The sequence below is a fragment of the Centropristis striata genome, chromosome 23, assembly GCF_030273125.1.
Source record: "Centropristis striata isolate RG_2023a ecotype Rhode Island chromosome 23, C.striata_1.0, whole genome shotgun sequence".
Classification (NCBI taxonomy): Eukaryota; Metazoa; Chordata; class Actinopteri; order Perciformes; family Serranidae; genus Centropristis; species Centropristis striata.
Window position 1 is genome coordinate 29,376,778 of NC_081539.1, and position 25,456 is coordinate 29,402,233.

Below are 25,456 nucleotides of genomic sequence, written 5' to 3' on the forward strand. Positions count from 1 at the left end.
TTCACAACAAGGGACAATAGTTCTGATAACTCTTATTTCTTTGTTGTGAAATTCGGTCATTAGCAAAAGCTAGCGGCTAACTGATGCTAGCGGCTAACTGATGCTAGTGGCGCTGCTTGTTACAGCCATAGACATATATACAGCTACAAGAGTAGCCATTAGCGTATCAATGCTAACTCAAAATTGTGGTCACAACATTAGCTAACATTTCATAGCGGCGTTACAATCGTGCCAATTCAGCACATTGCAGAAGTTAGCAGAAGTAAGCATTAAAAGTTATTACAATGTAAAATTATAAGTTAGTACTTAATTATAAGTTATAAATTTGACAAAAATCTGAATTCAGAGTTGAGCAAACTCAAAAACAAAACTTAAAATATTTAGTTTAATTGTCCAAATTAAAATTTTATTTTAAGTTTGTTGCCTTGAAATTTTGAGTTCACCCAACTTTTCTTTTTTTTTTGCAGTGCAACTATTAAACCCCAGCACTAATGAAAAGACTTTGTATTCAGTTTATTTTGTTTAGCAGCATTTTGGACACAGGTTTTATTTCTGTGTTTAGTGATCGTATTCATCATCCAGATTATTCATTTTTCCTGACACAGTGCATGACTAAACAGGATATGATTTAGGTGTCATCTCATATGTAACTGTTTGTCCAATGAAAATATATCAATTAAAATCAAATCAAAAGTAGTTTAAGAAGTTTTCAAATTCTATGTTTTTTAGGTTGAACGAACACAATTTCTTTTTTTTTGCTCTCCAATTTAAATACAATACATACATGTTTTTAATTTGAGTTCGACCAAATGTAAAAAAGTGAGCTACATTAACTCAAATACATTATATTGCATCGATGCACTTGTTTTGAGTTTGGGCTACATATATTTGTTGGATGGAAATTCTGCCCACAATTGAATTGAGTTCATCCAAAGAGTTATTTTTTTGAGTGCATGGATCATAAGTACCTAATATTTAGGAATGATATAGCACACAACTTAAATGATGGAGCCAGATGACAGAGAAAACACAGAACAGGCTCAGTGGAAAATATTACTCACTGTACCTCTTTCAGCTAAATTTATACTCCTCATAAAACTCTCCCAAAAAGTTTTTGCCAATGTCTTCTCATCTCATACATTAAACAGTAAAAAAAAACGTTTATTGCATCATCATGTTTATTTATTCTTGACAGCACAACCCAAAAACAAAAAGACATAAAGACACTAGTAAAAGCAGACTGGATGACTAAAAACTAGCTCTGCTAATGTCTCTTTTTCTCTCCATATTCTTTCCTCATTAGTGCACCTTTTTAGTCAGTAAAACCGCTCATTCCCAGACCCATTCACAGTATTACTGCTTTATTGCATTTTATTATTATACTCATAATCTCTCCTTTTCTTCTCACTTACCTTGCCACTTTTATAATACAATACATGTGCTGTATCTCTCACATTAGTTCAGATAAAATAATCTCTCTCTTGGCTCACACTAACTCTCTCTTTGTTGTGTATAGTCAGGCAGTTTAGGACCAGATTTAAGAATAAAGGGGACACGCCGGACAAAAGCACCAAAATTTTTCCACATGCTCTCTATCACCATAGGTTTCAATTTTTGGTAGGAGCCACTTCATCAAGACTGCGGATCGGAGATGGCAGCCATATAAAGTCTATGAGAAACAATATATCTTCCAAGCCTCTTAGAAGGTCAATCTTGGTGTCAAAATCTACATTTTCTGGGTCAAAGAATCATTTAAAGCTACTGAGAATATCACTAGATGACTCACTGTAAATAATGTGTTGAGCAAGATCTGACATGAGATGAAAGCTTTACCTTGATTTGTTTGAGCAGTGTACATGGCAGCTAATCCTAATGCTATGCTAATGGAACATAGATTCCAAACATTTTCAGCTCAGGATTCCCTGCTGCAGCACTTGAAGCAAGTTGCCTTCCAGTCTGGGTGAAAATGAACATATCTATTTGATCAAATAACCATCTAGTGATATTCACAATAGCTATAAATGATTTCTTGACCCAGAAAATGTAGATTTTCACACCAAGATTGACCTTCTAAGTGGCTTGGAAGATATAGAGTTTCTCATAGACTTTATATGGCTGCCATCTCCGATCTTGATGAAGTGGCTCCTACCAAAAATTGAAACCTATAATGATAGAGAGCATGTGGAAAAAATGTGGTGCTTTTGTCCGGCGTGTCCCCTTTATTTAGCTAAGCCGCCTGACTAGTACATTTTGAACGATTTTACTGAACTCTCTGCTCTCTAACCTCTCTTCTTAACCCAAAGTGCTGCATTAGCAGTAGATGTGGCAACCGTAACAACTTTGGCAAAAATGATCATTTGCCACACATCATGCGCTCTGTGAAATAGCAGCAGGGCTCTGGACTCAGCCAGCCCCGTCACACCTCCCCTGCTTTTGGATCCACAAGAGGAATACTTTAATGCAGTTTAGTCCTGGAGGCATCAGGGTCTGGATGGTGGGTTTGCTGCAGCATCCTCTTGCACTAACAGTGGTCTGGGACACCGGTGTCCAGAAGACTCCATGTTATTCATGCCTTGGCTAGAGGTGACCTTTTTACTCTTATTCTAAGTACCTTTGCTTTACTTCCTGCTGGGTTACCTCTTGTTGGAGGAACGGACCTGGTGTCTCATCCAACCAGTTGGTGCTGATGAAGAAAGATTAGAAGAGAGAGAGAAACAGATAAGGACACAGTAAGGATGTTGTCTTTGTATGTAGTAGTGCAGGGGTGGGCAATTAATTTTCCCAAGGTGCCACATGACCAATACCACGAAGGTTGCAGGGGCCGGACCAAAACTCGGAACTAAATTCTGCTCAATATTAATGTAATCGCTTTATAAAATACAGTAAATTATCTGGTTTTGAGCTGCTACTGATAGGAACACATGTTATGATGAGACTGTTAATGTGGAGTAAAGCAAATATAGCAGTAAAAAGTAGTAAATACTCCAATCACTATATCACTTTAACATTTATTTTAAACACAACTGTAAATGACCTTTAGCAAGGTTCCTATTTGTGTTTTTGTATTATATAGCTTGTTTTTTCATGTTTGTACATTTTCAAGGTGTTTTACAATGTTGTGATGCTTTTATTTTGAAAAGGTGTCGTCCAATGTAAAACGGGTGCTTTAACTTTGAAAGGTAGTGACAGGAAATAACCGGTAGAACGGTTAAATGAAAAAACGAACGGTAAATAATAACGAGTGCGTCGTAATTCATATAAAGTTGATATAAAGTATGAAAAATGCTTCTATAGTGGCTGACTGACAGGACACAAGGTTTGGTAGGGTTTATTTTATTCTGTCATATATATTAGTGGCTATATTTGTTGTCTTAACTATAGTAAAAGTGCTTGTTAGCTCTAGTGCTAATGATAATGTTTGCTATTTTTTTCAAAATAAAAGCACTGCGGTTATATTGATTTCTAATTTCTTGGTAACCTCATGCGGGCCGGACAAGGACAGCCAACGGGCCGGATGTGGCCCGCGGGCCGCCCAATGCCCAGGTCTGTAGTAGTGCTCCATTTTCTCCATGAGTTGGTAGCTCAGTGTTTTGACACTCACAGCGAGGTTCACCTGGTTGTCTTGGATTACTGGCGCTGCTACCAAAGGAAGACTGGAAGTTATGGATGGTCTCTTGAAGGATCTGCCTTTCTCGGCCCTGATGACAAACAACAATGATCATTATAAACCAGTTCTCAGGCCAAGATTATGCTTTCACATATTGCATGCCTCATCCACTGCAAGTTGTTCCATTTAGTCATTTCCATCCTTGTTCAAAGCAATTCTACCTATCTCTGCTGGCGCACGATGTGAGCAGTTTATTATGAAAGCCCAAAAAAATAAGCCCAAAGTTCCATGGAAACACACCACAGGAAGCCAAGTTTTCTTGGAGATGCATAATAATATATGTTCAACTAAATGCACCTTTCCAGCATTGAGCTCTGATATGGCAGCCAGGATCTGTTGTCTGGGTCCATCTGTTTTAATTCCCAGCTCTCTCAGGTCTCCGTCTGTTAGAGTCAGGAACGCCTCCATGTCCACCTAGAAGATGAGAAAGAACAAACATTGATTATAACACTGTATGAAACATGGGCGATAAATTGAACAGAACATTTTTTTTATATGTTTATTCAATTTTCAAAAGACAAAACAGGAACACATACATGACAAAAACAAAAAACATACATTTGGCTCACATACATATTTAAATTCAGATTTAGGTGAGAGATTCAGGAGTCATCCTACACAAATAGGGTAAGCAAGTAAAACAAACCAAGTGTGCACTGCCATGCAAGATACATTCACATGATCAAAGAAAGGTAACCAGAAACAAAAACATATCAATGAAGCGGTAGGGTGTCACTTACAAGGCAGAGCATTCTCAGCTACGATACAAACCCTCTTGCAAGAATGGTAGAGATATTCAAACCAATATATGACAAAAAGGGTTCCCATGTTTTACGAAAAACATCATCCCTGCTGTGCAGTCTACATGTCAGATAGTCCAAAGCAACATATTCAAGTATCAACCTTTGCCATTGAGCCTTAGAAGAAGCTTTATCCATTATCCAATTTAAAAGAATACACTTTCTAGCACAGAAAGCGAGTGTTTGATGAAGTTTTCTTTTAAATTTGTCGGTGATTGACAAATCAGATATGCCGAGTAGTAGATATAAGGGGTCGTTATTTCTATTAGTGGATAGAATCTTATTCATTTCCTGCCCAATGACCTGCCAAAGCTGCTGTATTTTTCCACAGTACCACAAACAATGTGCGAAATTGTCTACATTTAAAATGAGTACAGAACAGGGACGGGATTCAAAAACTGGATCCAAATTGTCCAATCTATAAAAATAGTTTGTTTCGCCGTGATATTCATGCATCCACACTGCTAGAGACTTGCACATAGAGGAAGTCATGTGTGGTCACGAAGAAAGATGACAACATGACTGCTACTGTAATGTCTGTAAAATGATCATTTAGGGTGGAAAAACCAGCAGTAACATGGGCTTCAGTTCCAGGAATGCCACGTAGTTGACACTTTATGTAAAAGTGCCACTGCTTCCTCTGTTCTGCTTCCAAGAGTTTCTTACCAGTGCTGTGTAAATTTTCTTTCATTTAATCTAAACGGTGTTCATGACTCAGAGATAATAAAACAGTAGAGACTGAAAACCTGTGTAGGCAACTTTTTCCACAATGTAAACTGATTAGGTGTCAAAAAGGGAATCAATAAAGAATCGAATGGCGCTGGTATAATAGTCTATACGGAATTGTCCAAAAAGTGAAAGTGAGGAGCATTTATGGGTACAAGTCGGGAACTGGCCTACTTTACTTATTTCAAGGATGCTGAATCCAAAAAAAATGGTTCCCAAGCGAAATTTTGAGTTTTTGACCTTCTTATTTGCATATCAAAATGGCGGCCGTTGGTCGTTGGACCATTTCCCCTTAGTTTTTTTGTAAGTAGGCAATCAAAGATGAGGAAATTAAGTTTCTGGATCTATAGTCTAGGGTCAGAGCAAGGATATAGTGGAGGCTCAGTGTCTTTTTTATGTATGTATGTATATATATATATATATATATATATATATATATGCAAAATACCAACTTTTAAAGTGAAATTAAGCATTATTAGTGTCATTTTTTTAAGGCCGACATAAATATTCAATCAATATCATTTTTAAATGTTCCAGTTGGTATTTTGCATATATATATATATATACACAAAAAAGACACTGAGCCTCCACTATATCCTTGCTCTGACCCTAGACTATAGATCCAGAAACTTAATTTCCTCATCTTTGATTGCCTACTTACAAAAAAACTAAGGGGGAATGGTCCAACGACCAACGGCCGCCATTTTGATATGCAAATGAGAAGGTCAAAAACTCAAAATTTTGCTTGGGAACCATTTTTTTTGGACCCCTTGAGATATGTAAGGTAGGCCGGTTCCCGACTTGTACCCATAAATGCTCCTCACTTCTTATAGGAGGCCTTTATTCTGAAATCCGTCTAGACGACAAATAAAATCTTCAATTCCGATCCCTAGTGGAGAACTGCAGTCTGTGCAGTCCGGTGATGCAGATCCAGAGAGGGTTTCCTCCACATTGAGAGCTCATGAATCAATGCATATTGATGGAACTAAATAAAAGATAGATACCTCCTGTTCCTCAAATATGGGCTGGTACTTCTCCAGGGACAGTTTCTTCAATATGCCAGACAGCTCATCTGGAAAAGACAAAAACAACATATAGCATTAGATCTAAGGAAAAGTGATGAAATGTGGAATGTTTTTACAAGTTGATTTCATGTTTGATGGATATTTTATGTCCAGGCCCATGGTGCACATAGTTCATTTCATGTTATTGAGAATCGGTTGTCAACAGCAATCATTGTATAACAGTTTCCTGCTTTCTCTTAAACATTTACAGATTTGGTCTCGTCACAGAATAAATGTGGAAATGTGATTGATGCTTGTTCACTGGCAGGACATGGTTTCAGTTTATGCTGCAATCAACATGATATCTGGGAAATTCGCTTTTGTTTATTTTGCTCCTTTTAAATGGAATAATTTACTGTCACAGCTTCAGCTGGATACACTGATTCCTTTTAATCATTTTAAAGACATTCTTATTAATCTTATGATTTCTGAATGTGTATGTACTCATTGAATTTATTGTGCTCTGTTGATTATATATTATTATAGATATGTAGTGTAATGTGTTAAAATTGTATTTGTGCTGTAATCAGAGCGCCATTGGAAATGAGAGCTTGCTCTCAATTGGCCCTCCATGAATAAATAAAGGTGAAATGAAAAAAGAAAAAATATCACCTTCATCTGTAATGGTTCCACTGCTGGAGCCTCCACTGCTCTTGGAGCGAGGATGGGAGGAGGCGGAGGACAGAGAGTCTCCTGGTCCAGTAGGAGGTTTGGGAGTCGGGGAAGGTGAAGGAGTCAGAGTGGGCGACGTGCTCTTGGATGTGGAAGAATTCCCTGACTGAGGTCTCTTCTTCAAATCCATCTTCTACGAAGGAATAAGGGTGGACAGTATGTTAGAATAATTTGAATATTATATGTTGTTTAAAATGAGATGTTACTGTCTTCCTCTCTTTTTCCTCTTTGTGATTTTTCTCCAACAGTCATCACAGGTCACTATGCATGCGTAATTCACTGAACCTTGATAATGTCTATCTCTATGCATTTATATTAATCAGGTAATATGATTTTGATACATTGATTGTGTTTGTGTGTTAATATTGATGTAGAAAACTATGATTACTTTAATTACATATATTCCATTTGCTTAAACTAATTAAGATTCTATAATCACAAAAAATAGTATTGTCTGTCTTATATTTTTTAACCTTTAAAAGAACATGTAGATATTGAAGAATAGTTGGGCTTTCTGTAGGACATAACAAGGCAGTATGTTCGTCATAACAAGTTTGTTAGCAGGTCACATGGCCTTGTCCTGGGCAGCAGTGATTGTTTTGCCCAGGTGGCCTGGTGTGTGACGGTATGAAAGAAGACTGGCGAATCAGCGAAGGGGGAAGGCGGGACTTCCTGGAAGAAATCTACCTTCATTGATATAATTAAACTATGTTAGTGTAAAACTGGGGTTTTTTGCAGGAGTAGAGACGAGGTTTTCAGACTTCATGACCTGAAACCTGTCTGTGTGTATCAGGGACAGTTAAACTGATTCCTAAAGTGAATCCCAGAGCTCTGTAATTCACATTTCTTGACGTATTGTAATAAAACTATGTTAAACTGAGAACTCGGACGTCTCAAGCTGATCCTTTCCCCATCAAAGACTGCGCAGAAATAATTGATGAGGTATTTTCCTGTTGGTGTCAGATAATTCAATTTTCAAGGTTTACTCATGCAATTTTTCTAACAAGTAGCACACAGACAGTTTACGGTCAGGAACTTTGGCTGTTTTACGCAGTAATGACATGAGGAAAACCAAACACAGACCCTTCTGGAGTGGATGTCAGAAGCCACCAGGCTGGGGTGGGAGTGGATGTCTGGGAGATTGACGTCAGGCAGAGGCAGGCCTGGTGCTGAGGCTGGTAGAGAGGCTGGACTCTGAGTCTGGCTCTGCTGTTTCTCTGGAGCTGGAGTCTTCACATCTATCAGGCCGGCTGCTCGCTTCCTCTGGGCTGCTATCTGGGAAAGAACGCTGTCTGCACTGCCCCCTGGTGGAAGAAAGAAGCAGGAGTTTGTAATCTGGCTGCTTAGGTTTACATTGTTTCAGGGATTATTTGTGTGTGTTTGTGCGAACCTGAGCGGTTGTGAGAGTCCCGGTTGATCCCTGCCACTCCATTGGATCCTCCGGAGGAGTGGGGGGAGTGGTAGTGGCCAGAGTTGGAAGGAGACGAGGAGGAGGGCCCCTTAGGGATGCTGGGAAACTTTATGGACCTGCTTACAACACGACTAATAGAGGTCTGATGTATGAAGAAGAGAGAAGAAGAGAATGAATGAATGAATGATGGTTTTACGAGCATCAGCAGCTCATCTACAAACACTCCCCCCCCCCCCCCCCCCCCCCCCCCACCCATACCCATTGTGCTGTCAATATGAAAAATAAATAAATGAATTAAATAATGAAAATACACTCGTTACAGGCATAATAATATATACAAGGTTAAAATAATATTGTAATACAAAAAAAATAAAGACAAACAAAAAAATAAAAATAAATAAATATATATATATATATATATATATATATATACACACATACATACGCTACCGGTCAAAAGTTTTAGAACACCCCAATTTTTCCAGTTTTTTATTGAAATTCAAGCAGTTCAATTCAAATGAACAGCTTGAAAGGGTCCAAAGGTAAGTGGTGAACTGCCAGAGGTAAATAAAAAAAGGTAAGCTTAACCAAAACTGAAAAATAACGTACATTTCAGAATTATACAAGTAGGCCTTTTTCAGGGAACAAGAAATGGGTTAACAACTTAACTCTATGGAGTCGTGGGCTATTTTGTCCATTTTTGAATTCTTTTCATGTCTTTATAAGTCATTTTGTGTCATTTTTTGGTCATTTTGTGTCTTTTTGTGGTCATTATGTGTCTTTTTTTAGTCATTTTGAGTCTTTTGGTGTCTTTTTTTGTCATTTTGTGTCTTTTTACAAGCATCAGCAGCTCATCTACAAACACTCACAATATCTGAGTTTCCACTGCTGTTCAGCTTCCTCTGGGGAGGCATGGGCAGCCGTGGTGCTTCACTCTTTCCCTCCCTGAGGAGCCGTGAACGGTCCGAGTTCCACGGTTCAAAGTTGGACGGAGGCAAGAAGGGAGGGATCACCGCTTTCAGCTTGTCGTTGGGCAGCCGGGTCAGTGGTGCTCCACTTCTGAGCTGAAGGACGTAAAAAACATCATTACTATTACTACTTACACGACTAATAATCACCATAAACCTTATGTATACAGCATTTATTAAAGAATTAACCCATTGAAGCCTGGAAAGTGGATAGGTCGTTTTGTAGTATTTGTATAAGCTCTCAAATACTTTTTGAATTTCATTTCTATCTGCTACAGAGGCTGAAAAATCCATTATTTAGTAGGAAGAGTTGACACTTCTATTGAATTTCCAGAAAAACTTCAGGTTTTAGGGGCTGATTTTAAAATCGCCCAGAGGTTTTACAGTAAGTTTTAGGCGTCAATGGGTTAAAGTGCAAATCCCAAACGGTTTATACAATTTACACTACCGGTCAAAAGTTTTAGAACACCCCAACTTTTCCAGTTTTTTATTGAAATTCAAGCAGTTCAAGTCAAATGAACAGCTTGAAAGGGTACAAAGGTAAGTGGTGAACTGCCAGAGGTAAATAAAAAAAGGTAAGCTTAACCAAAACTGAAAGATAATGTACATTTCAGAATTATACAAGTAGGCCTTTTTCAGGGAACAAGAAATGGGTTAACAACTTAACTCTATGGAGTCTTGGGTTATTTTGTCCATTGTTTAATTCTTTTCATGTCTTTGTAAGTCATTTTGTGTCTTTTTTTAGTAATTTTGTGTCTTTTTGTGTCTTTTTTTTGGTCATTTTGTGTCCTTTTTTTGTCATTTTGTGTCTTTTTTTAGTCCTTTAGTCCAACATAAAATGTGATTTGCTCAATAAAGAATTTTAAATGCTGCAAATGTGCATTAATTTCAGAGTACACTGAGACATTAAACTGCATCATTTTCAATTAAATTCTGGAAAAGTTGGTGTGTTCTAAAACTTTTGACCGGTAGTGTAAGTTATGCATAAACTACATATTATTACAAAAACATAAAAACACGGGGCAAAAGAAGTCACTTTGCAACATACTGTTTTCTTAAAGCCCAAGCTATAAAAGTCACTAATCCTGGTTTAAGGGCTGTACCGGATAGTCTGAAGCTTTGAAGATAGCACTGACATTCAGATATTAAATTAACATTTAAAAGCTGTGCAGCTTTTTGTAGTTTGCGTGCCGAGTCATTCTGTTTAAACCGAGGATTTCTGCACAGATGCAGATAAAGATCAGGCACCATTAATATTGTTTCGAATAACTCTAGTATTGTCCAAAGTCCAAATGTATTGAAAAAAGATGGATGGAATCATTTCCAGAACTCACAACAGGTTTTATTTAACAAAATATTCTGCTTCAATTCATGTTTGTTGGCATTCAGCCTTTCAAAAACAACATTTTTGGGCAAAAAAAACTGCTGCACACAAAGGACGACACGACCTATTATTATTATTAACTGGCAATTAAACAGCACTATAAATAATATTTCTATAACCATATATTCATTAACCCTTTGATGCACAACATGGGTCTAAAGTGACCCAACAGAGTTTTTATGTTCTATATCTTTGCAATAATTCATCATTCAGTATTCCAGGTTTTCCTCAATTAGTTTGTTTTTGATCATCATACATCCTATTTTTATGTTTTCCTTTATTTATTTTGAATAGAATCCCTTTTTCTGTCACTACTCTTCTAATACACAACATGGGTGAAAAATGAGCCATATCCATTTTTTAGCTAAGTAGCTTGCTAAGCTAACTTCTTAGCTAACTTCTTGGCTAAGTATTTAGCTAAGTAGCTTGCTAAGCTAACTACTTAGCTAACTTCTTGGCTAAGTAGTTGGCTTAGCAAGCTACTTAGCTAAATACTTAGCTATGTAATAATACAAAAACTTTTTTTCTTCATAAATTATTAGAAGCAAAATGAAAATAATGATCTGTTTTTATCAAAAACAAGATATTTAAAGAATACTTAGAATATTCAATCATAAAATAAGTTGATATCAAAACAGATAGCACAGAAACACACAGCAAGCATTAAATAACAGGGGAAATAAATGCGGGTCCTTTTTTACCCATGTTGTGCATCAAAGGGCTAAAGAAGGTTGATTTGGTATTAATAAAAAAGACAATTTTAATCCAATGGATCACAATATGTCAATAGATTTGACATTCAAAGCTTAATTAAAAAAAAACCCTAAAACAATGACATTCAGTACAGCACTGCATAGTTTACATCTAACACTCTTACCATTGTGGTGATAAGAAAGTCCTCCTTTTCTGAGGATGTCCTGCAAAGACCTGAAAAAGAAACACAAGTAACAGTTGCAGACTCCATGTACCACATCTTCTCACATACGTCTCTATGACATCTTCCTAAATTAAAATATTACCATTTACATATGAAATGTCCCCACCAGTGTCTCAACAATACAATGAAAAGCAGCAGCTTCCTCTGGAGACACAAAAGCCTTTATCAAACTTTTTTCACAGTGGTACCTAATATCTGTTAACAGATTTTTTTTAAACATGTTTTTATTTGAAGAAATGAGTATTGATCACAGATATTCAACATACATCATTTTTCTTATTTTCTTCCCCCCCACCCATCCCCATCGTGCTGTCAATATGAAAAATAAACAGTATGGAGACCTATCCTGGAGCACTTGAAACTATAGTTAACCCCCCTAAAGTCTACCTAGTCTGATGTATTTGACTCACTCAAGTGGACACTCACTTTTGACATTATATTGTGCCTCTTTGTTTGTAATTTGTTTTGGTATGTTATGGTATTTGTCAATTTTTTTTAATTTTTTTTTTTATTGATTTATTCACCTATATTTCTATTTTATTTATTATTATTATTATTATTATCGTGTGTTCTTGAAATGTACCTATTGTGACATTTGATACACTTAAGTGGACATTCGACTCTGACATTATATTGTGTATACTTTGTTTTGATATGTCATAGTTTGTGTCTAGTTTTTATTTATTTGCCTTTTATTATTATCTTTATTATTTGTATATGTATGTCATTTGTCACTCTGAAAATTGACAATAAAAATATTTTGAAAAAAAAAGAAAATAAACTCGTGAGTGAGAAGTACACCGCAAATGTTATACGAAAAAAAAAAAGTTACAGGCATGAAAATATATACAAGGTTAAAATAATATTGTAATACAAAATAAATAAAGATAAACTAAAATGAAAAAAATAAATAAATAAATAAATATATATATATATATATATATATATATATATATATATATATATACACACACACATACATATATAAAGAAATAAGAGAAAAAGTGGACATCAAGACATTACAAATAGGCTATTTGCCTTCTTTTAATTTTTAATCTTGTGGGAGGGCTGTAAGTTTCTCAAAATAAGATAATAGAGGGGCCCATGCTTCATAGAATTTTTGGGTCGACCCTCTAATGCAATACTTTATCTGTTAACAGCTTTTGATGTGTAATATCAGTGAAGTTCCCTTTAAAGCTAAACATCTGATATGTTCCAGACTACAGTAATTCCGCTCCAAATATGATGATGAATTAATGTTATCACTGTGACTCACCACTATCTTTGCTCTTCACTGCCCAGGCAGTGTTGATATCGTTTCCTCCGAGGGCGGGACTTGGTGCCGGAGCGCCATTAGACACAGCAGCAGGCTTACTGCTCGCCTTCATCGTGGCGTCCAATGAAGTCTCAGCGTCGTCTGAGAACGGAGCCAGGCGGTTGGATGAGAGGCCGTGCCTCAGGGTGTGGGTCAGCTTCAGCCGTCTGAACCGATTGGACATCCGGCTCCACCAGGACTGGAAGGGGGAGGAGTTATTATAATGACATCAGCTAAAAAGTGACTTTAAAACGAAATAATACACAAAGAATAAATAAGTCAGCACAGGCTGCTCCAGCTCTGCTGTCAAAGGGACAGATATAAAAAATATTTCCTGCCACATGCCATCACACTGTACAATAACAAATAATAGTCTGGTTCATTACATACCGTCGTTATGCACTTTATGTGTTTTTTATGTACACTGTTCATTGCACCTTATTTGTTTCATAGCACCAACATTTTTATACTGTATATTCATATTTATTCTGCACTGTAATTCTACTCCTTTATACATACTCCTTCTTTAGACACTTTATTTTTTATTGTATTTTTATATTTTATTGCTTGTAGTATCTACCCATCTATCTACCCATCTATCTACCCATCTATCTATCTATCTATCTATCCATCCATCCATCCATCCATCCATCCATCCATCCATCCATCCATCCATCCATCCATCTATATGATCATTTTGTGTCTTTTCTGGTCATTTTGTGTCTTTTTTTGATCATTTTGTGGTCAATTTGTGTCCTTTTTTTTGTCATTTTGTGTCCTTTTTTGGTCATTTAGGACTTGCCCTTTACCTTGAGGCCCCCCTTGTCGTCAGGAGGCACGGGGACGTTGTTGAGGGACTGTCTGCTCTTGGAGCGAGTCATCAAGGCTCTGCCGCGGTGTTTGGACTTGTCCTTGTCTACTTGCATACACACTGATGCTAAGAGACGCACCAGCTCAGTGTCTAAGACAGTACAGAGAAGACAAAGAGGAAATAAATAACAATCCAAAAAATGTCAACTGTTAATCCTAACCAGGCGGCAATCTCCGTGTCTGAGCATGGAGGCCAACCAGGAAGTGCATAAAGCCTGCAATCCACCAAAAAATTCCAGTAGGAGGCGCTAAGTTTGGCTGCAAAAAAAACCAGCCGATTCATTTCAGTGCAAAATTTGAAAACTTCTGACTTGATTTATTACCTCAGAAAAAAATTTCAGGACAAAAATATGGTCTCAATCACCAGTAAAAAATCTTCTTCAAGACAATTTGATGTCAATAGTTCTAATAATGGCCCCATTTAGAAGAAAATAGAAGATAAAGAATCGTATGATTTGGGGCGGGGCTACCTTTGATTGACAGGTCACTAACAAGGCGAGCCGTCACCAGGAGGGGAGCAGAGCAATGCGTATCCATGGCAACGTGTCAATAAAGTTATATATAACCGATTTACCGATTTGGTCTCATAACTTTGACCCTTTCACTGTATTTTCACTTAATGACAGTTTATTTGAACGTTTTGTTCAGTAAAAATGTCTTGTTCAGTGTTTGGTTGGACTAACAGACACTCCAAGGAGTCGCTGTTCAGTTTTCTGAGGTCAGTAACATACATTTTGTTTTTGTTTTTTGCTAGCCAAAACTAACATCCCAGTTAATGCTCCAGTTAATGCTAACATGAATAGTGCCACCGTACATTTTACTGTGAGATGTGAAAGTCAACCTAGTCGTAACTTAGATGAAATATGATTTCAGCTTTAACGCTGTCTATTAGCAGGAATCCAAAACATTAAACAAGAATTTAAACATACATTAGTACCTTTATCATCCTTTACAATAATATACCAGCCACAATGGTGTAAAGTTAAGTGAAATTAGCAACTATAGTGTGTCAATTTATTAGGACCCCAACTAATAATCATTTCCATGACTGATTAAGCTATTGTAATTACATTACATTAACCCATTGAGGCCTGAAAAACTGCTGGGCGATTTTAAAATAAGCCTCTAATTTTCTGGAAATTCTGGAAAAATTCTGGAAAAAAAGTGTCAACTCTTCTACTAAATAATAGATTTTTCAGCCTCTGTAGCAGATAGAAATGAAATTCAAAAAGTATTTGAGAGCTTATACAAATACTACAAAACGACGTATCCGCTTTCCAGGCTTCAATGGGTTAATACTGGATTAATCTTTTTGTCTTTAAAATGTCCAAAAATAGTGAAAAAGGGAAATCACAATTTTCCATAGCTCAAAGGGACCTATTTAACTTGCTTATTTTGTCCAAAAACCAAACCTTACTTTAAAAGAATACAAAAAAGCAAGAAAATAGTCATTAATTCATAAATTCATAAAATTAAGAATTTTTTTTTTTTTTTAATTTGTCATAAATTCACATTATGAATTCAAACTATTGGGTAGAGCCCTGAGGCCATATATAAAAGACAAATATCTATAAAATGTTCTTTTCAAATGGTGAAGCTGTGACAGTAATAATCCTGCTATTTATTGCAGCTTATTGGGAAGGAATTGTTTGTTAATTCTAACCACATTTTCTAAAAGGGCTGCAGAACAAAGCTGTGGTAGTCAGGTACCTGGGTCGTTGAGCAGCATCACCAAATCAAAGGCTGTGTATCCATTCTTAGCTCGCAGGTTGACGTCAGCACCTTGACTCAACAGGTACTTGACAATGTCTTTATTGCTGGAAGGAGGGAGGGAGGCAGAGAAAACAAAGAGAAAGTGATGATGGTGTCAGCATACATCTAGTGCTTCACATAAAAGTGCAAAAAGTGCAATAAAATACAGAATTGACAAAGTAAAGGTAACAAACAAAAACAAAACAAAATTAAATTTAAAATAAATTAAGAAGAAGAAGATGGGATATTTTTAAAGGCACTGTGGGATTACTAGGGGACGAACCTGGTCTCACAGGAATCCGTGAAATAGCCACGGATTCGCTTAACTCAAAATCCGTGGAATAGCCACGGAATCGCTCACATTTCCGTGAAACTGACACGGATTTCGCTACAATGCAAGTTAATGACAGTCATATCCCGTGGCTATTGGTTTGTTCCAAGTCACGTGACTTTCAAGGTCCCGGCGGTCAGAACAAAAAACATGGCGGACAGTTCTCTCATTTTTAGTGAAAAAAAATCAATATTTTGACTTAGTTTCTGCATAAAAATGGATTTTGATCACATTTCTAGCGAGAAATATATGTTTTATTTTCTAAATATTCACTCAGTGAATGTTCATAATCACTTTCTATGTTGGAATAGCCACGGGATATGACAAATCCGTGTCAGTTTCACGGAAATTACCCAGAACATCCTTCTTACCAAGGTTATAATAGTTTTGGATTTTTCATTAGTTTTAGTTTTAATTTCGTTGTGAATTTTTGTTTTCAATTTCAGTTAGTTTTAATTAGTTTTTAGAGTGAGTTTGCTAGTTTTAGTTTAGTTTTTAGTTTTTGAAAATACTTAGTTTTAGTTTAGTTTGTATTAGTTTTAGTTTTTTTGTAATGGGTATATGCCTTCATTTCCTTTGGTTTATCATCTCATATCATCATAAGGTTATTAACTCTTACAGTTCTCGGTGTTTTGTATTTTGTCTCAGTAAACATATTTACCATGTGTTCCTGCATGCTGAAATAGAAACACTGAATTATGTATGAAAAAAGTTGACAAAGACGAAAACAAAGGACATTTTCACTATAATTATAGTTAGTTTTGTAACCACACAATACAGTTTCAGTTAGTTATCGTTTTTTTAAAAACTCTTGTTTTTATTTTTATTTCAGTTAACAACAATGTTTTTTCAATTTTAGTTTTCGTTATTTTGTTAGTTTTCGTTAACTATAATAACCTTGCTTCTTACCCGTGATACGTGGCCTGCATTAAAGCCGTCCAGCCATGGACGCCATCTTGTTTGTCTATCTCTGCGTTCTTCTCCACCATCAGCTGCACCACCTCCAGCTGACCGCTCACTGCTGCCATCATGAGAGGTGACGCTCCCTCCTGATTGGACGAGTTCACCTGAGTCGGATCCTCCTCCAAGATCTCCTTCACTAGCTGAGAATTTCCTGAAATAACACACACACATGGATACATTAATATGTAAATATATGGACTTGAGTGTGTTCTGACAACACAGTTTACTGGTAGTTTTGCCACATCTTTGAGTATTCAATTTAACTCACCCAACTTAAGGGCACTGAACACGTCTGGTCTTCTTCTCTCATCGTCTGTGGAGAAAAGAACAAGAACAGCTGAGAACAAGAGAGACTCTCTGAAACAACAGACTCCACATAGCTCAGCTATCGTCTGTTAGTGTGTGTGTGTGTGTGTGTGGTGGTGGGGGGTGGTAAGTAAATAAATACTAATCACTACAGAATTCCCCAGCTCACACAGAGAGAAAAGAAGAAGAAACGAGTCAAACTACAGGTCTGTAAGATACATAGAAAAAATATGCTGTAACTTTTATTTGATGTAAATTTTTTGTCATTTGGTGTCTTTTATTGGTCGTTTTGAGTCTTTTTTTGGTCATTTTGTGTCTTTTTTGATCATTTTGTGGTCAATTTGTGTCTTTTTTTGGTCATTTTGTTTCCTTTTTCTGGTCATTTTGTGTCTTTTTTTGGTCATTTTGTGTCTTTTTTTTGTCATTTTGTTTCTTTTTTGGGTCATTTTGTGCTTCATTATTTGTCCAAAATGTGTTGTATCAACTGAGTTTTCAAAGTCACACATAATCACAAACAACGTAACCGATGAAGGCGGGGTGGAGCAGCAACTCCTGGGTGGTAAACTGTCTGGTTTTATCAATGAAGTCTGGTGGCTTTTAAGAGAATAAACAGCTTCAGTTAAGCAGTCTGTGGCCTAGAGCAGCTATTCTCAACCTTGGGGTCGGGACCCCAATTGGGGCCGTGAGATGATTTCTGGGGGTCACCAAATCATTTTGGAAGTCAGCTCTGTCTCCACTGTGTTAAAGTGTTCATGAGTTAATGTGTTTGTCTTTTTGTGTCTTTTTTTTGTCATTTTGTGTCTTTTTTTGTCATTTGGTGTCTGTTTTTGGTCATTTTGTGTCTTTTTTTGGTCATTTTGTGTCTTTTCCGGTCATTTTGTATCTTTTTTTGATCATCTTGTGGTCAATTTGTGTCTTTTTTTGATCATTTTGTGGTCAATTTGTGTCTTTTTTTTTATCATTTTGTGTCTTTTTTTGATCATTTTGTGACTTTTTTTGGTCATTTTGTTTCTTTTTGGGGTCATTTTGTGCTTCATTATTTGTCCAAAATTTGTTGTATCAACTGAGTTTGTATGATCTGAACTGTGCATGAGAGATTGTGTTCAGTGAGCGGGGGTTGCGGACAACATGCATGTTAGATTGGGGGTCGCGACTCAAAAAGGTTGAGAACTACTGGCCTAGAGGTCAGAGAATCGGGCCTGTTGATGGTTCAAATGCCAGGACTGACAGGTCAAGGGCTGAAATGCCTTTGAGCAAGGCACCTAAACCCCCACAGCTCCCCAGGCACGTCAATGTGCTGCCCACTCCTTCCTTCTACCAGGTTCACTGATGTGTAAAAGGATGGTAAAATGTCTTTTTTGGTCATTTTGTGTCTTTTCTTGGTAATTTTGTGTCTTTTTTTGTTGTGTTGTGTCTTTTTTTGGTCATTTTGTGTCTTTTCTGGTCATTTGGTGTCTTTTTTGGTCATTTAATGTCTTTTTTTGATCATTTTGTGGTCAATTTGTGTCTTTTTTTGGTCATTTTGTTTTCTTTTTTTGGTCATTTAGTGTCTTTTTTTGATCATTTTGTGGGTAAAATGCAGAGGCTTAACATTTCATCATTGTGGGAATAATAAGGGAATATCCTAATCTTAATCTTAGTTCTCCCTGCCATCTATTGAAGGGAATACACTGACTATGGAGTATCTCATACAATCCTCCTTCAAAAAATCTAAACAATCTAAATAACTTTTAAGTGTCAAACAACAAGTGAGATCTGGTTAATGGTCCAGGTTTAGTCAGAGCCCTTTTTTTAAAGGAGTAAGACTTAAACTGAGCTAAAACCTGCTGGTGAGAAGAGCTATTAAACATCAAAGAGGCCGAGAGCTACCACTGTTGTTTCCACTCTCACTTCTGTGTTAATTGCAGTGCACACACACACACACACACACACACACACACACACACACACACACAGATAGGTTTGTGCCAACAGGCTTGAGACAGATCAACATTCCCTTGTAAACTGTAAAAAAAAGACATTATAATCACCAAAGCAAAACTCAAATACCAAGAATTCAAAACTAAACCCGAACAAATGAAATATTTACAGAATAGGAAAATGTTATTACCATAGCAGCAGCAAAACATGCCAGAGTCTGAGAAAACCAGGAGAACATATGAAACTCTACTGGATTTGTTTTGATTGTGTCTCTTTACATCTGTCATTCTCTGCATTATTACCATTATTACTGTATATGTCTTTGCATTCTTTGATTTTGCAACAATGTGTTTCTCTTTCACCATAGTCAGCTATGTCGTATTATGATAAAACTGCATGAGTCTATTAATGTGTAATCTGTTTATTTATTCTTACATTCAGAACTAGAAAAGTGTAGATCTACACCAGATATGTCTCCATATCCCTCCCAAATAAAGAGGAAATTCCCTTAGTCAAGTTAACACGAGGATTTATTCATCTTATATCGTGCCTGACTTCAGTAGATCATAACATATCAGGTATGGAAATAATCTTCAAATACTTTGGTTAACAACGAGACCAAACGTTTCTATTGATGCCAGTTTTTAAGCCATGAAAAAGGGCAAAATGTTGCCTGCAACAGACTAGGTAAGGCTTGTTTTTAAGCCTAACAGATTGACGGAAATGCCTTTTGCTACTTGTTGTTGAGCACTTGCAGCTCCTGCAGGTTAAGAGGACTGAGAGGTCAGCAGGCAGTGACGTTATAAAACAGAACAAGACAAAAGTCATTTTTTTTTTAATTTAAAATCACCAAAACCACAAGAGATCCTCGAGCATACGGTCATAAATGTACACAACAAATGTTGACATATTCCGGATGACATCATATTTTACCATCATCATCTGACACCAAGAAGGATATATTACCTGTCTGGGGCCGGATTTCTGGGGGTCGCCAAATCATTTTGGAAGTCAGCTCTGTCTCCACTGTGTTAAAGTGTTCATATGTTTTAGTCTTTTTGGTCACTTAATGTCTTTTTTTGGTCATTTTGTGTTTGTTTTTTTACTCATTTTGTGTCTTTTTTGGTCATTTTGTGTCTTTTTTTGGTCATTTTGTGTCTTTTTTTGATCATATTGTGGTCATTTTGTCTTTTTTGGTAATTTTGTTTCCTTATTTGGTAATTTTGTGTCTTTTTTGGTCATTTTGTGTCTTTTTTTGGTCATTTTGTGTCTTTTTTTGGTCATTTTGTGTCTTTTCTGGTCATTCTGTGTCTTTTTTTGATCATTTTGTGGTCAATTTGTGTCTTTTTTTGGTCATTTTGTTTCCTTTTGTTTCCTCCTGGGGCCGGACAGTGGTGATAGAGTCCAGATAGGACTTGTATTCTTAATTGAATGGGAAAAGCATGTCATATTTTTCATTACATACCCTTGAAAATGGGGAAAAGAAAAAGAGGGGAAATGCTTGGTTTTGGGGCCCAGGCTGTCCCTCAAAATACATATAAGAACGTTACTGTACTTAGAGATACAGAAATTGTGCTAAATTTCAAATAGGCTTAAGTGTTTTCAGAATAACGACTGATGCCAAAGACAGGAACAACAACTCCACACTCTGGCAATAATAGGGGTATTAATATCTAGTTTTATTGCTTTTCATACATGTATCAATTTTAATAGTAGTCCAAAGCGTAGACCTAACGTTAATATAGTTGTTTTATTTTTTTTATCTATTCCGGATGACATGACATGATATTTTACCATCATCACCTGAAACAGAGAGGGATATATTACCTGTCTGGGGCCGGACGGTGGTGATAGAGTCCAGATAGGACTTGATGTCTCTCTGTTTTAGCTGCATGGCCAGTTCAAAGGCGGTCTTGGACAGAACGTTGACCCGGTCTGGGTCAGCGCCACGCTCCACCAGCTGCTGAGACACAGCTACCTAAACAACAACAACAACAACTCAGTCAGTAACTCCAAACAAGGAAGACTACCCCACCATCCATCCACCCACCCACCCATCCATCCATCCATCCATCCATCCATCCATCCATCCATCCATCCATCCATCCATCCATCCTTCCATCCATCCATTCATCCATCCATGCATTCATCCATCCATCCATCCATCCATCCATTCATCCTTCCATCTATCCATCCATTCATTCATCCATTCATTCATCCTTCCATCCATCCATCCATCCATCCATCCATCCTTCCATCCATCCATTCATCCATCCTTCCATCCATCCATCCATCCATCCATCCAGTCATCCTTCCATCCATCCATCCATCCATCCATCCACCCACCCACCCATCCATCCATCCATCCTTCCATCCATCCACCCACCCACCCACCCATCCATTCATCCATCCATTCATCCTTCCATCCATCCACCCTCCCACCCATCCATCCATCCATCCATCCATCCATCCACCCACCCATCCATCCATCCATCCATCCATCATTCCATCCATCCATCCATCCATCCATCCATTCATCCATACATCCTTCCATCCATCCATCCATCTATCTTAAGGTTGGTAAGTAAATAAATACTAATCACTACAGAATTCCCCAGCTCACACAGAGAAAAGAAGAAGAAACAAGTCAAACTTCAGGTCTGTAAGATACATTCAAACAATCTGCTGTAACCAGACCGATGGCTGATTTAGTAACGGTAAATGTGATTTTCTTTTTCATCATTGGTTAGTTTGTTTGTTTGTGTGACTTTGTTGTTTTAGCGGGTTAGTTCAAATTCAAAGTCACACATAATCACAAACAATGTAACCGATGAAGGCGGGGTGGAGCAGCAACTCCTGCATGGTTTTATCAATGAAGTCTAGTGGCTTTTAAGAGAATAAACAGCTTCCGTTAAGCAGTCTGAGGCCTAGAGCAGCTATTCTCAACCTTGGGGTCCCGACCCCAATTTGTGTCTTTTTTTGGTCATTTAATGTCTTTTTTGGTCATTTTGTGTCTTTTTTTGGTCATTTTGTTTATTTTTTGATCATTTTGTGTCTTTTCTGGTCATTTTGTGTCTTTTTTTGATCGTTTTCTGGTCATTTTGTGTCTTTTCTGGTCATTTTGTGTATTTTTTTGGTCATTTAATGTCTTTTTTGGTCATTTTGTGTCTTTTTTTGGTCATTTTGTTTCTTTTTTGGTCATTTAATGTCTTTTTTGGTCATTTTGTGTCTTTTTTCGGTCATTTTGTTTCCTTTTTTTGGTCATTTTTTGTCTTTTTTTGGTAATTTTGTTTCTTTTTTGGGTCATTTTGTGCTTCATTATTTGTCCAAAATGTGCTGTATCCACTGAGTTTGTATGATCTGAACTGTGCATGTGAGATTCTGTTCAGTGAGCGGGGGTCGCGGACAACATTGGGGGTCGCGACTCAAAAAGGTTGAGAACTACTGGCCTAGAGGTCAGAGAATCCATCCATCCATCCATCCATCCACCCATCCATCCATCCGTCCATCCATCGAACCCACCTTCCCACTGAGCGTGGCCACCATCAGTGGTCCCCAGCCAGTGGTCTTCTGGGAGAAGTTGACATCAGAGCCCCATTCTAGCAGCAGGCGCACCGTGGCCTCGAACCCATGCTGAGACGCCACCATCAACGCAATGATGTCCATGAACTCTCTGCCACCACCTCCACCTCCTGGACAGCCTTCACCACCTCCAAAACCAGATGCACTGTGGAAAAAGAGGGCGCAATATGGTAAATGGTAAATGGACCTGCACTTATATAACGCTTTTCTAGTCACTTTGCGACCACTCAAAGCGCTTTACACTACAGACTGACTCATTCACCCTTCCACCCACACATTCATACTGGTGGCAGAGGATACCCTAAACGGTGCCACCTGCCACCACTGGGAATTCATAGTATCGTGCTAAAGGACACTTCGACATGTAGGCTGCGACGGTCAGGGATCGAACCGCCAACCCTTCGGTTGGGTCCAACCAACTCTACCAACCTAGCCACAGCTTTGAAGCTAATCTAAATTGATTTTGTTTACGTCTAGGCTTCATGTCTGTATGACAAACAGCCCCAACCTGCAGCTGTTGTTGTTGTTGCCGTTGGAGACCGCCTCCGCAGCAACAGCCAGATGATCGTAGTCGTCCACGTAGGCGCCGCTCTCCAGGAGCAGCTTCACCACATGAGTGTGTCCCCCACGGGCCGCCATAGTGAGGACACTGGCCCCCAGACGGTTCCTCCCATTGATCTCTGCCCCGTTCTCCAGCAGGATGTGGGCAACAGTCAGGTGACCGAACCTGGGCGGAGAATTAGAGAAAAACATAGATAGAAGAGTGCAACTTTAGGGATTTATTTCCCCAGTTCAGGACACTTTATTAATTACAGACATTTAATGATTGTCACTCATCACAGGCTCTACCCTCCTCCATCCCAAATCCAGCTTCTTTACTGCAGTAGTTCTCAACCTTTTTGAGAGTCGCGACCCCCAATTTAACATGCATGTTGTCCGCGACCCCCGCTCACTGAACACAATCTCACACGCACAGTTCAGATCACCCAAAAAAAAGAAACAAAATGACCAAAAAAGGAAACAAAATGACCAAAAAAGACTCAAAATGACCAAAAAAAAGACACAAAAAAGAAAAAAATTCACCAAAAAAGACACAAAATGACACAAAAAAGAAAATTATTTTATATTATTATATTTATTTTGTTCATTTTTTAATTCTTTTCATGTCTTTGGAAGTCATTTTGTGTCTTTTTTTGGTCATTTTGTGTCTTTTTTAAGTCATTTTGTGTCTTTTGGTGTCTTTTTTGTCATTTTGTGTCTTTTTTTGATCATTTTGTGTCTTTTTGTAGTCCTTTAGTCCAACATAAAATGTGATTTTGAATCTTTTTTTTTACTTTCAAAACACTATCATGCTCAATAAAGAATTTTAAATGTTGCAAATGTGCATTAATTTCAGAGTACACTGAGACATTAAACTGCATCATTTTCAATTAAATTCTGGAAAAGTTGGTGTGTTCTAAAACTTTTGACCAGTAGTGCATATATATATATATATATATATATATATATATATTTTTTTTTTTTTTTTTTTTTTAATTATTATTTTTTTTAATTATTTTTTTTTTTTTAAACATCATAAATGTGTTCTATGTGGTCTGTGGTATATCCCCCATAATTTTCCTTTAAGGATAAATGGGCCTGGGTTCTTATGGATTAAGTTAAAAAAAATCTAAGAACTTTTCTAGATAATTCTAGATAATTTAAAGATAATTCTTAAGAAAAAAAAATAAGTTAATAGCATTTAAGAACATTCTTAGGAACATCCTGATTTTTTTTTCTTAAGAAGTTTTATCTTAAGAACAACTGAGTGAATGTGGCCCCTGGTCCTGGTCCTGGTCCTGGTCCCAGCCCGCAGCCCCACCTAGCAGCCTGCATCAGCGGGGTCCAGCCGTAGTTGTTGCGGCTGTCCACCGAGGCCCCCTTCCGCAACAAGAACCGGACCAGGTTCTCATGCCCGCTGGCCGAGGCGAACATCAGGGCGGTGTTCCCCTCCTCGTCCGTGGAGTCCACCGGGACCAGAGACAACATGTCTGCGGTGGTGCACTCGGATCCAGCCTCGGACCGGAGCCTGCTCTGCCGGCCGGACTCCCTCTGGGCTCCGGGCTCCAGGATGCCCCGGGCGGTCTCATAGTCCCCCTCGTCGCAGGCCCGGAACAGCAGCAGAGAATTAGCGGGGACTCCGAAATTCATCTGAAGAGTTTCTCCGTCTTCATTCAATCCCAAAGTGAGTTAATAGCGGTCTAGAACTTTTCCTCTGTCACTTGGCGGCGGCCTGGGATTAGAAACCATGACGCACAGCAAAATAAAGTTCAGTCTCCAAGTAAATAACTTTTCTCCTTCTTCCTCTCTAACTATCCACCCAGGGAAACTTCTCTGATAATCATAACACTTTCGTAATATCGTTACTGGTTTCGACAAAACAACTTTCTGGCAGCCAGCCGGCACTGCCCGGTTCCGTTACTTGTTTATAATCAGCATCAACACTTCTACAGCACGACATCTGACTTCCGCTTTCATCTTTCAAAATAAAAGCCCAATATTTACGCACATGTAGGACTTATTTGTCAAGACTTGGAGGGAGTGCTTCAGTGGCGGTTCTAGACCAATTTTACTGTGGGGGCCAAGGAGGGGCCAGTGTTTAATCAGAGGGGCACATTAGCACATGAAAAATGGCAAAGATGATATTTAAGTATTCAAAATCTTTGAATGTCTTGAAAAAGACACAAAATGACCAAAAAAGACACAAAATGAGAAGACAGAATAACCACAAAAAAACCCCACAGAAGAC

The 25,456-nt window shown here is 37.8% G+C and overlaps 1 protein-coding gene across 2 annotated transcripts; it reads right to left on the reverse strand.

The window, feature by feature from the left end:
* Nucleotides 1–2,179: 2,179 nt before the first annotated feature.
* LOC131962462 (ankyrin repeat and SAM domain-containing protein 6-like) lies at nt 2,180–25,456 on the reverse strand. Of its 2 annotated transcripts, none has more exons than XM_059327469.1 (18): nt 24,530–25,456; nt 23,177–23,395; nt 22,605–22,813; nt 20,914–21,060; nt 17,129–17,173; nt 16,807–17,011; nt 15,525–15,631; nt 13,754–13,905; nt 12,906–13,143; nt 11,570–11,619; nt 9,210–9,404; nt 8,320–8,482; nt 8,013–8,233; nt 6,870–7,062; nt 6,198–6,265; nt 3,965–4,081; nt 3,614–3,698; nt 2,180–2,683 (listed from the first exon to the last, which is right to left on the reverse strand). In XM_059327469.1, exons 1-18 carry the CDS (start codon nt 24,856–24,858, stop codon nt 2,634–2,636), a joined length of 2,793 nt encoding a protein of 930 aa, XP_059183452.1. In that variant the 5' UTR covers nt 24,859–25,456; the 3' UTR covers nt 2,180–2,633. The 2 variants fall into 2 exon arrangements, with proteins under 2 accessions (XP_059183452.1, XP_059183451.1); XM_059327468.1 differs by having other exon boundaries at nt 3,602–3,698.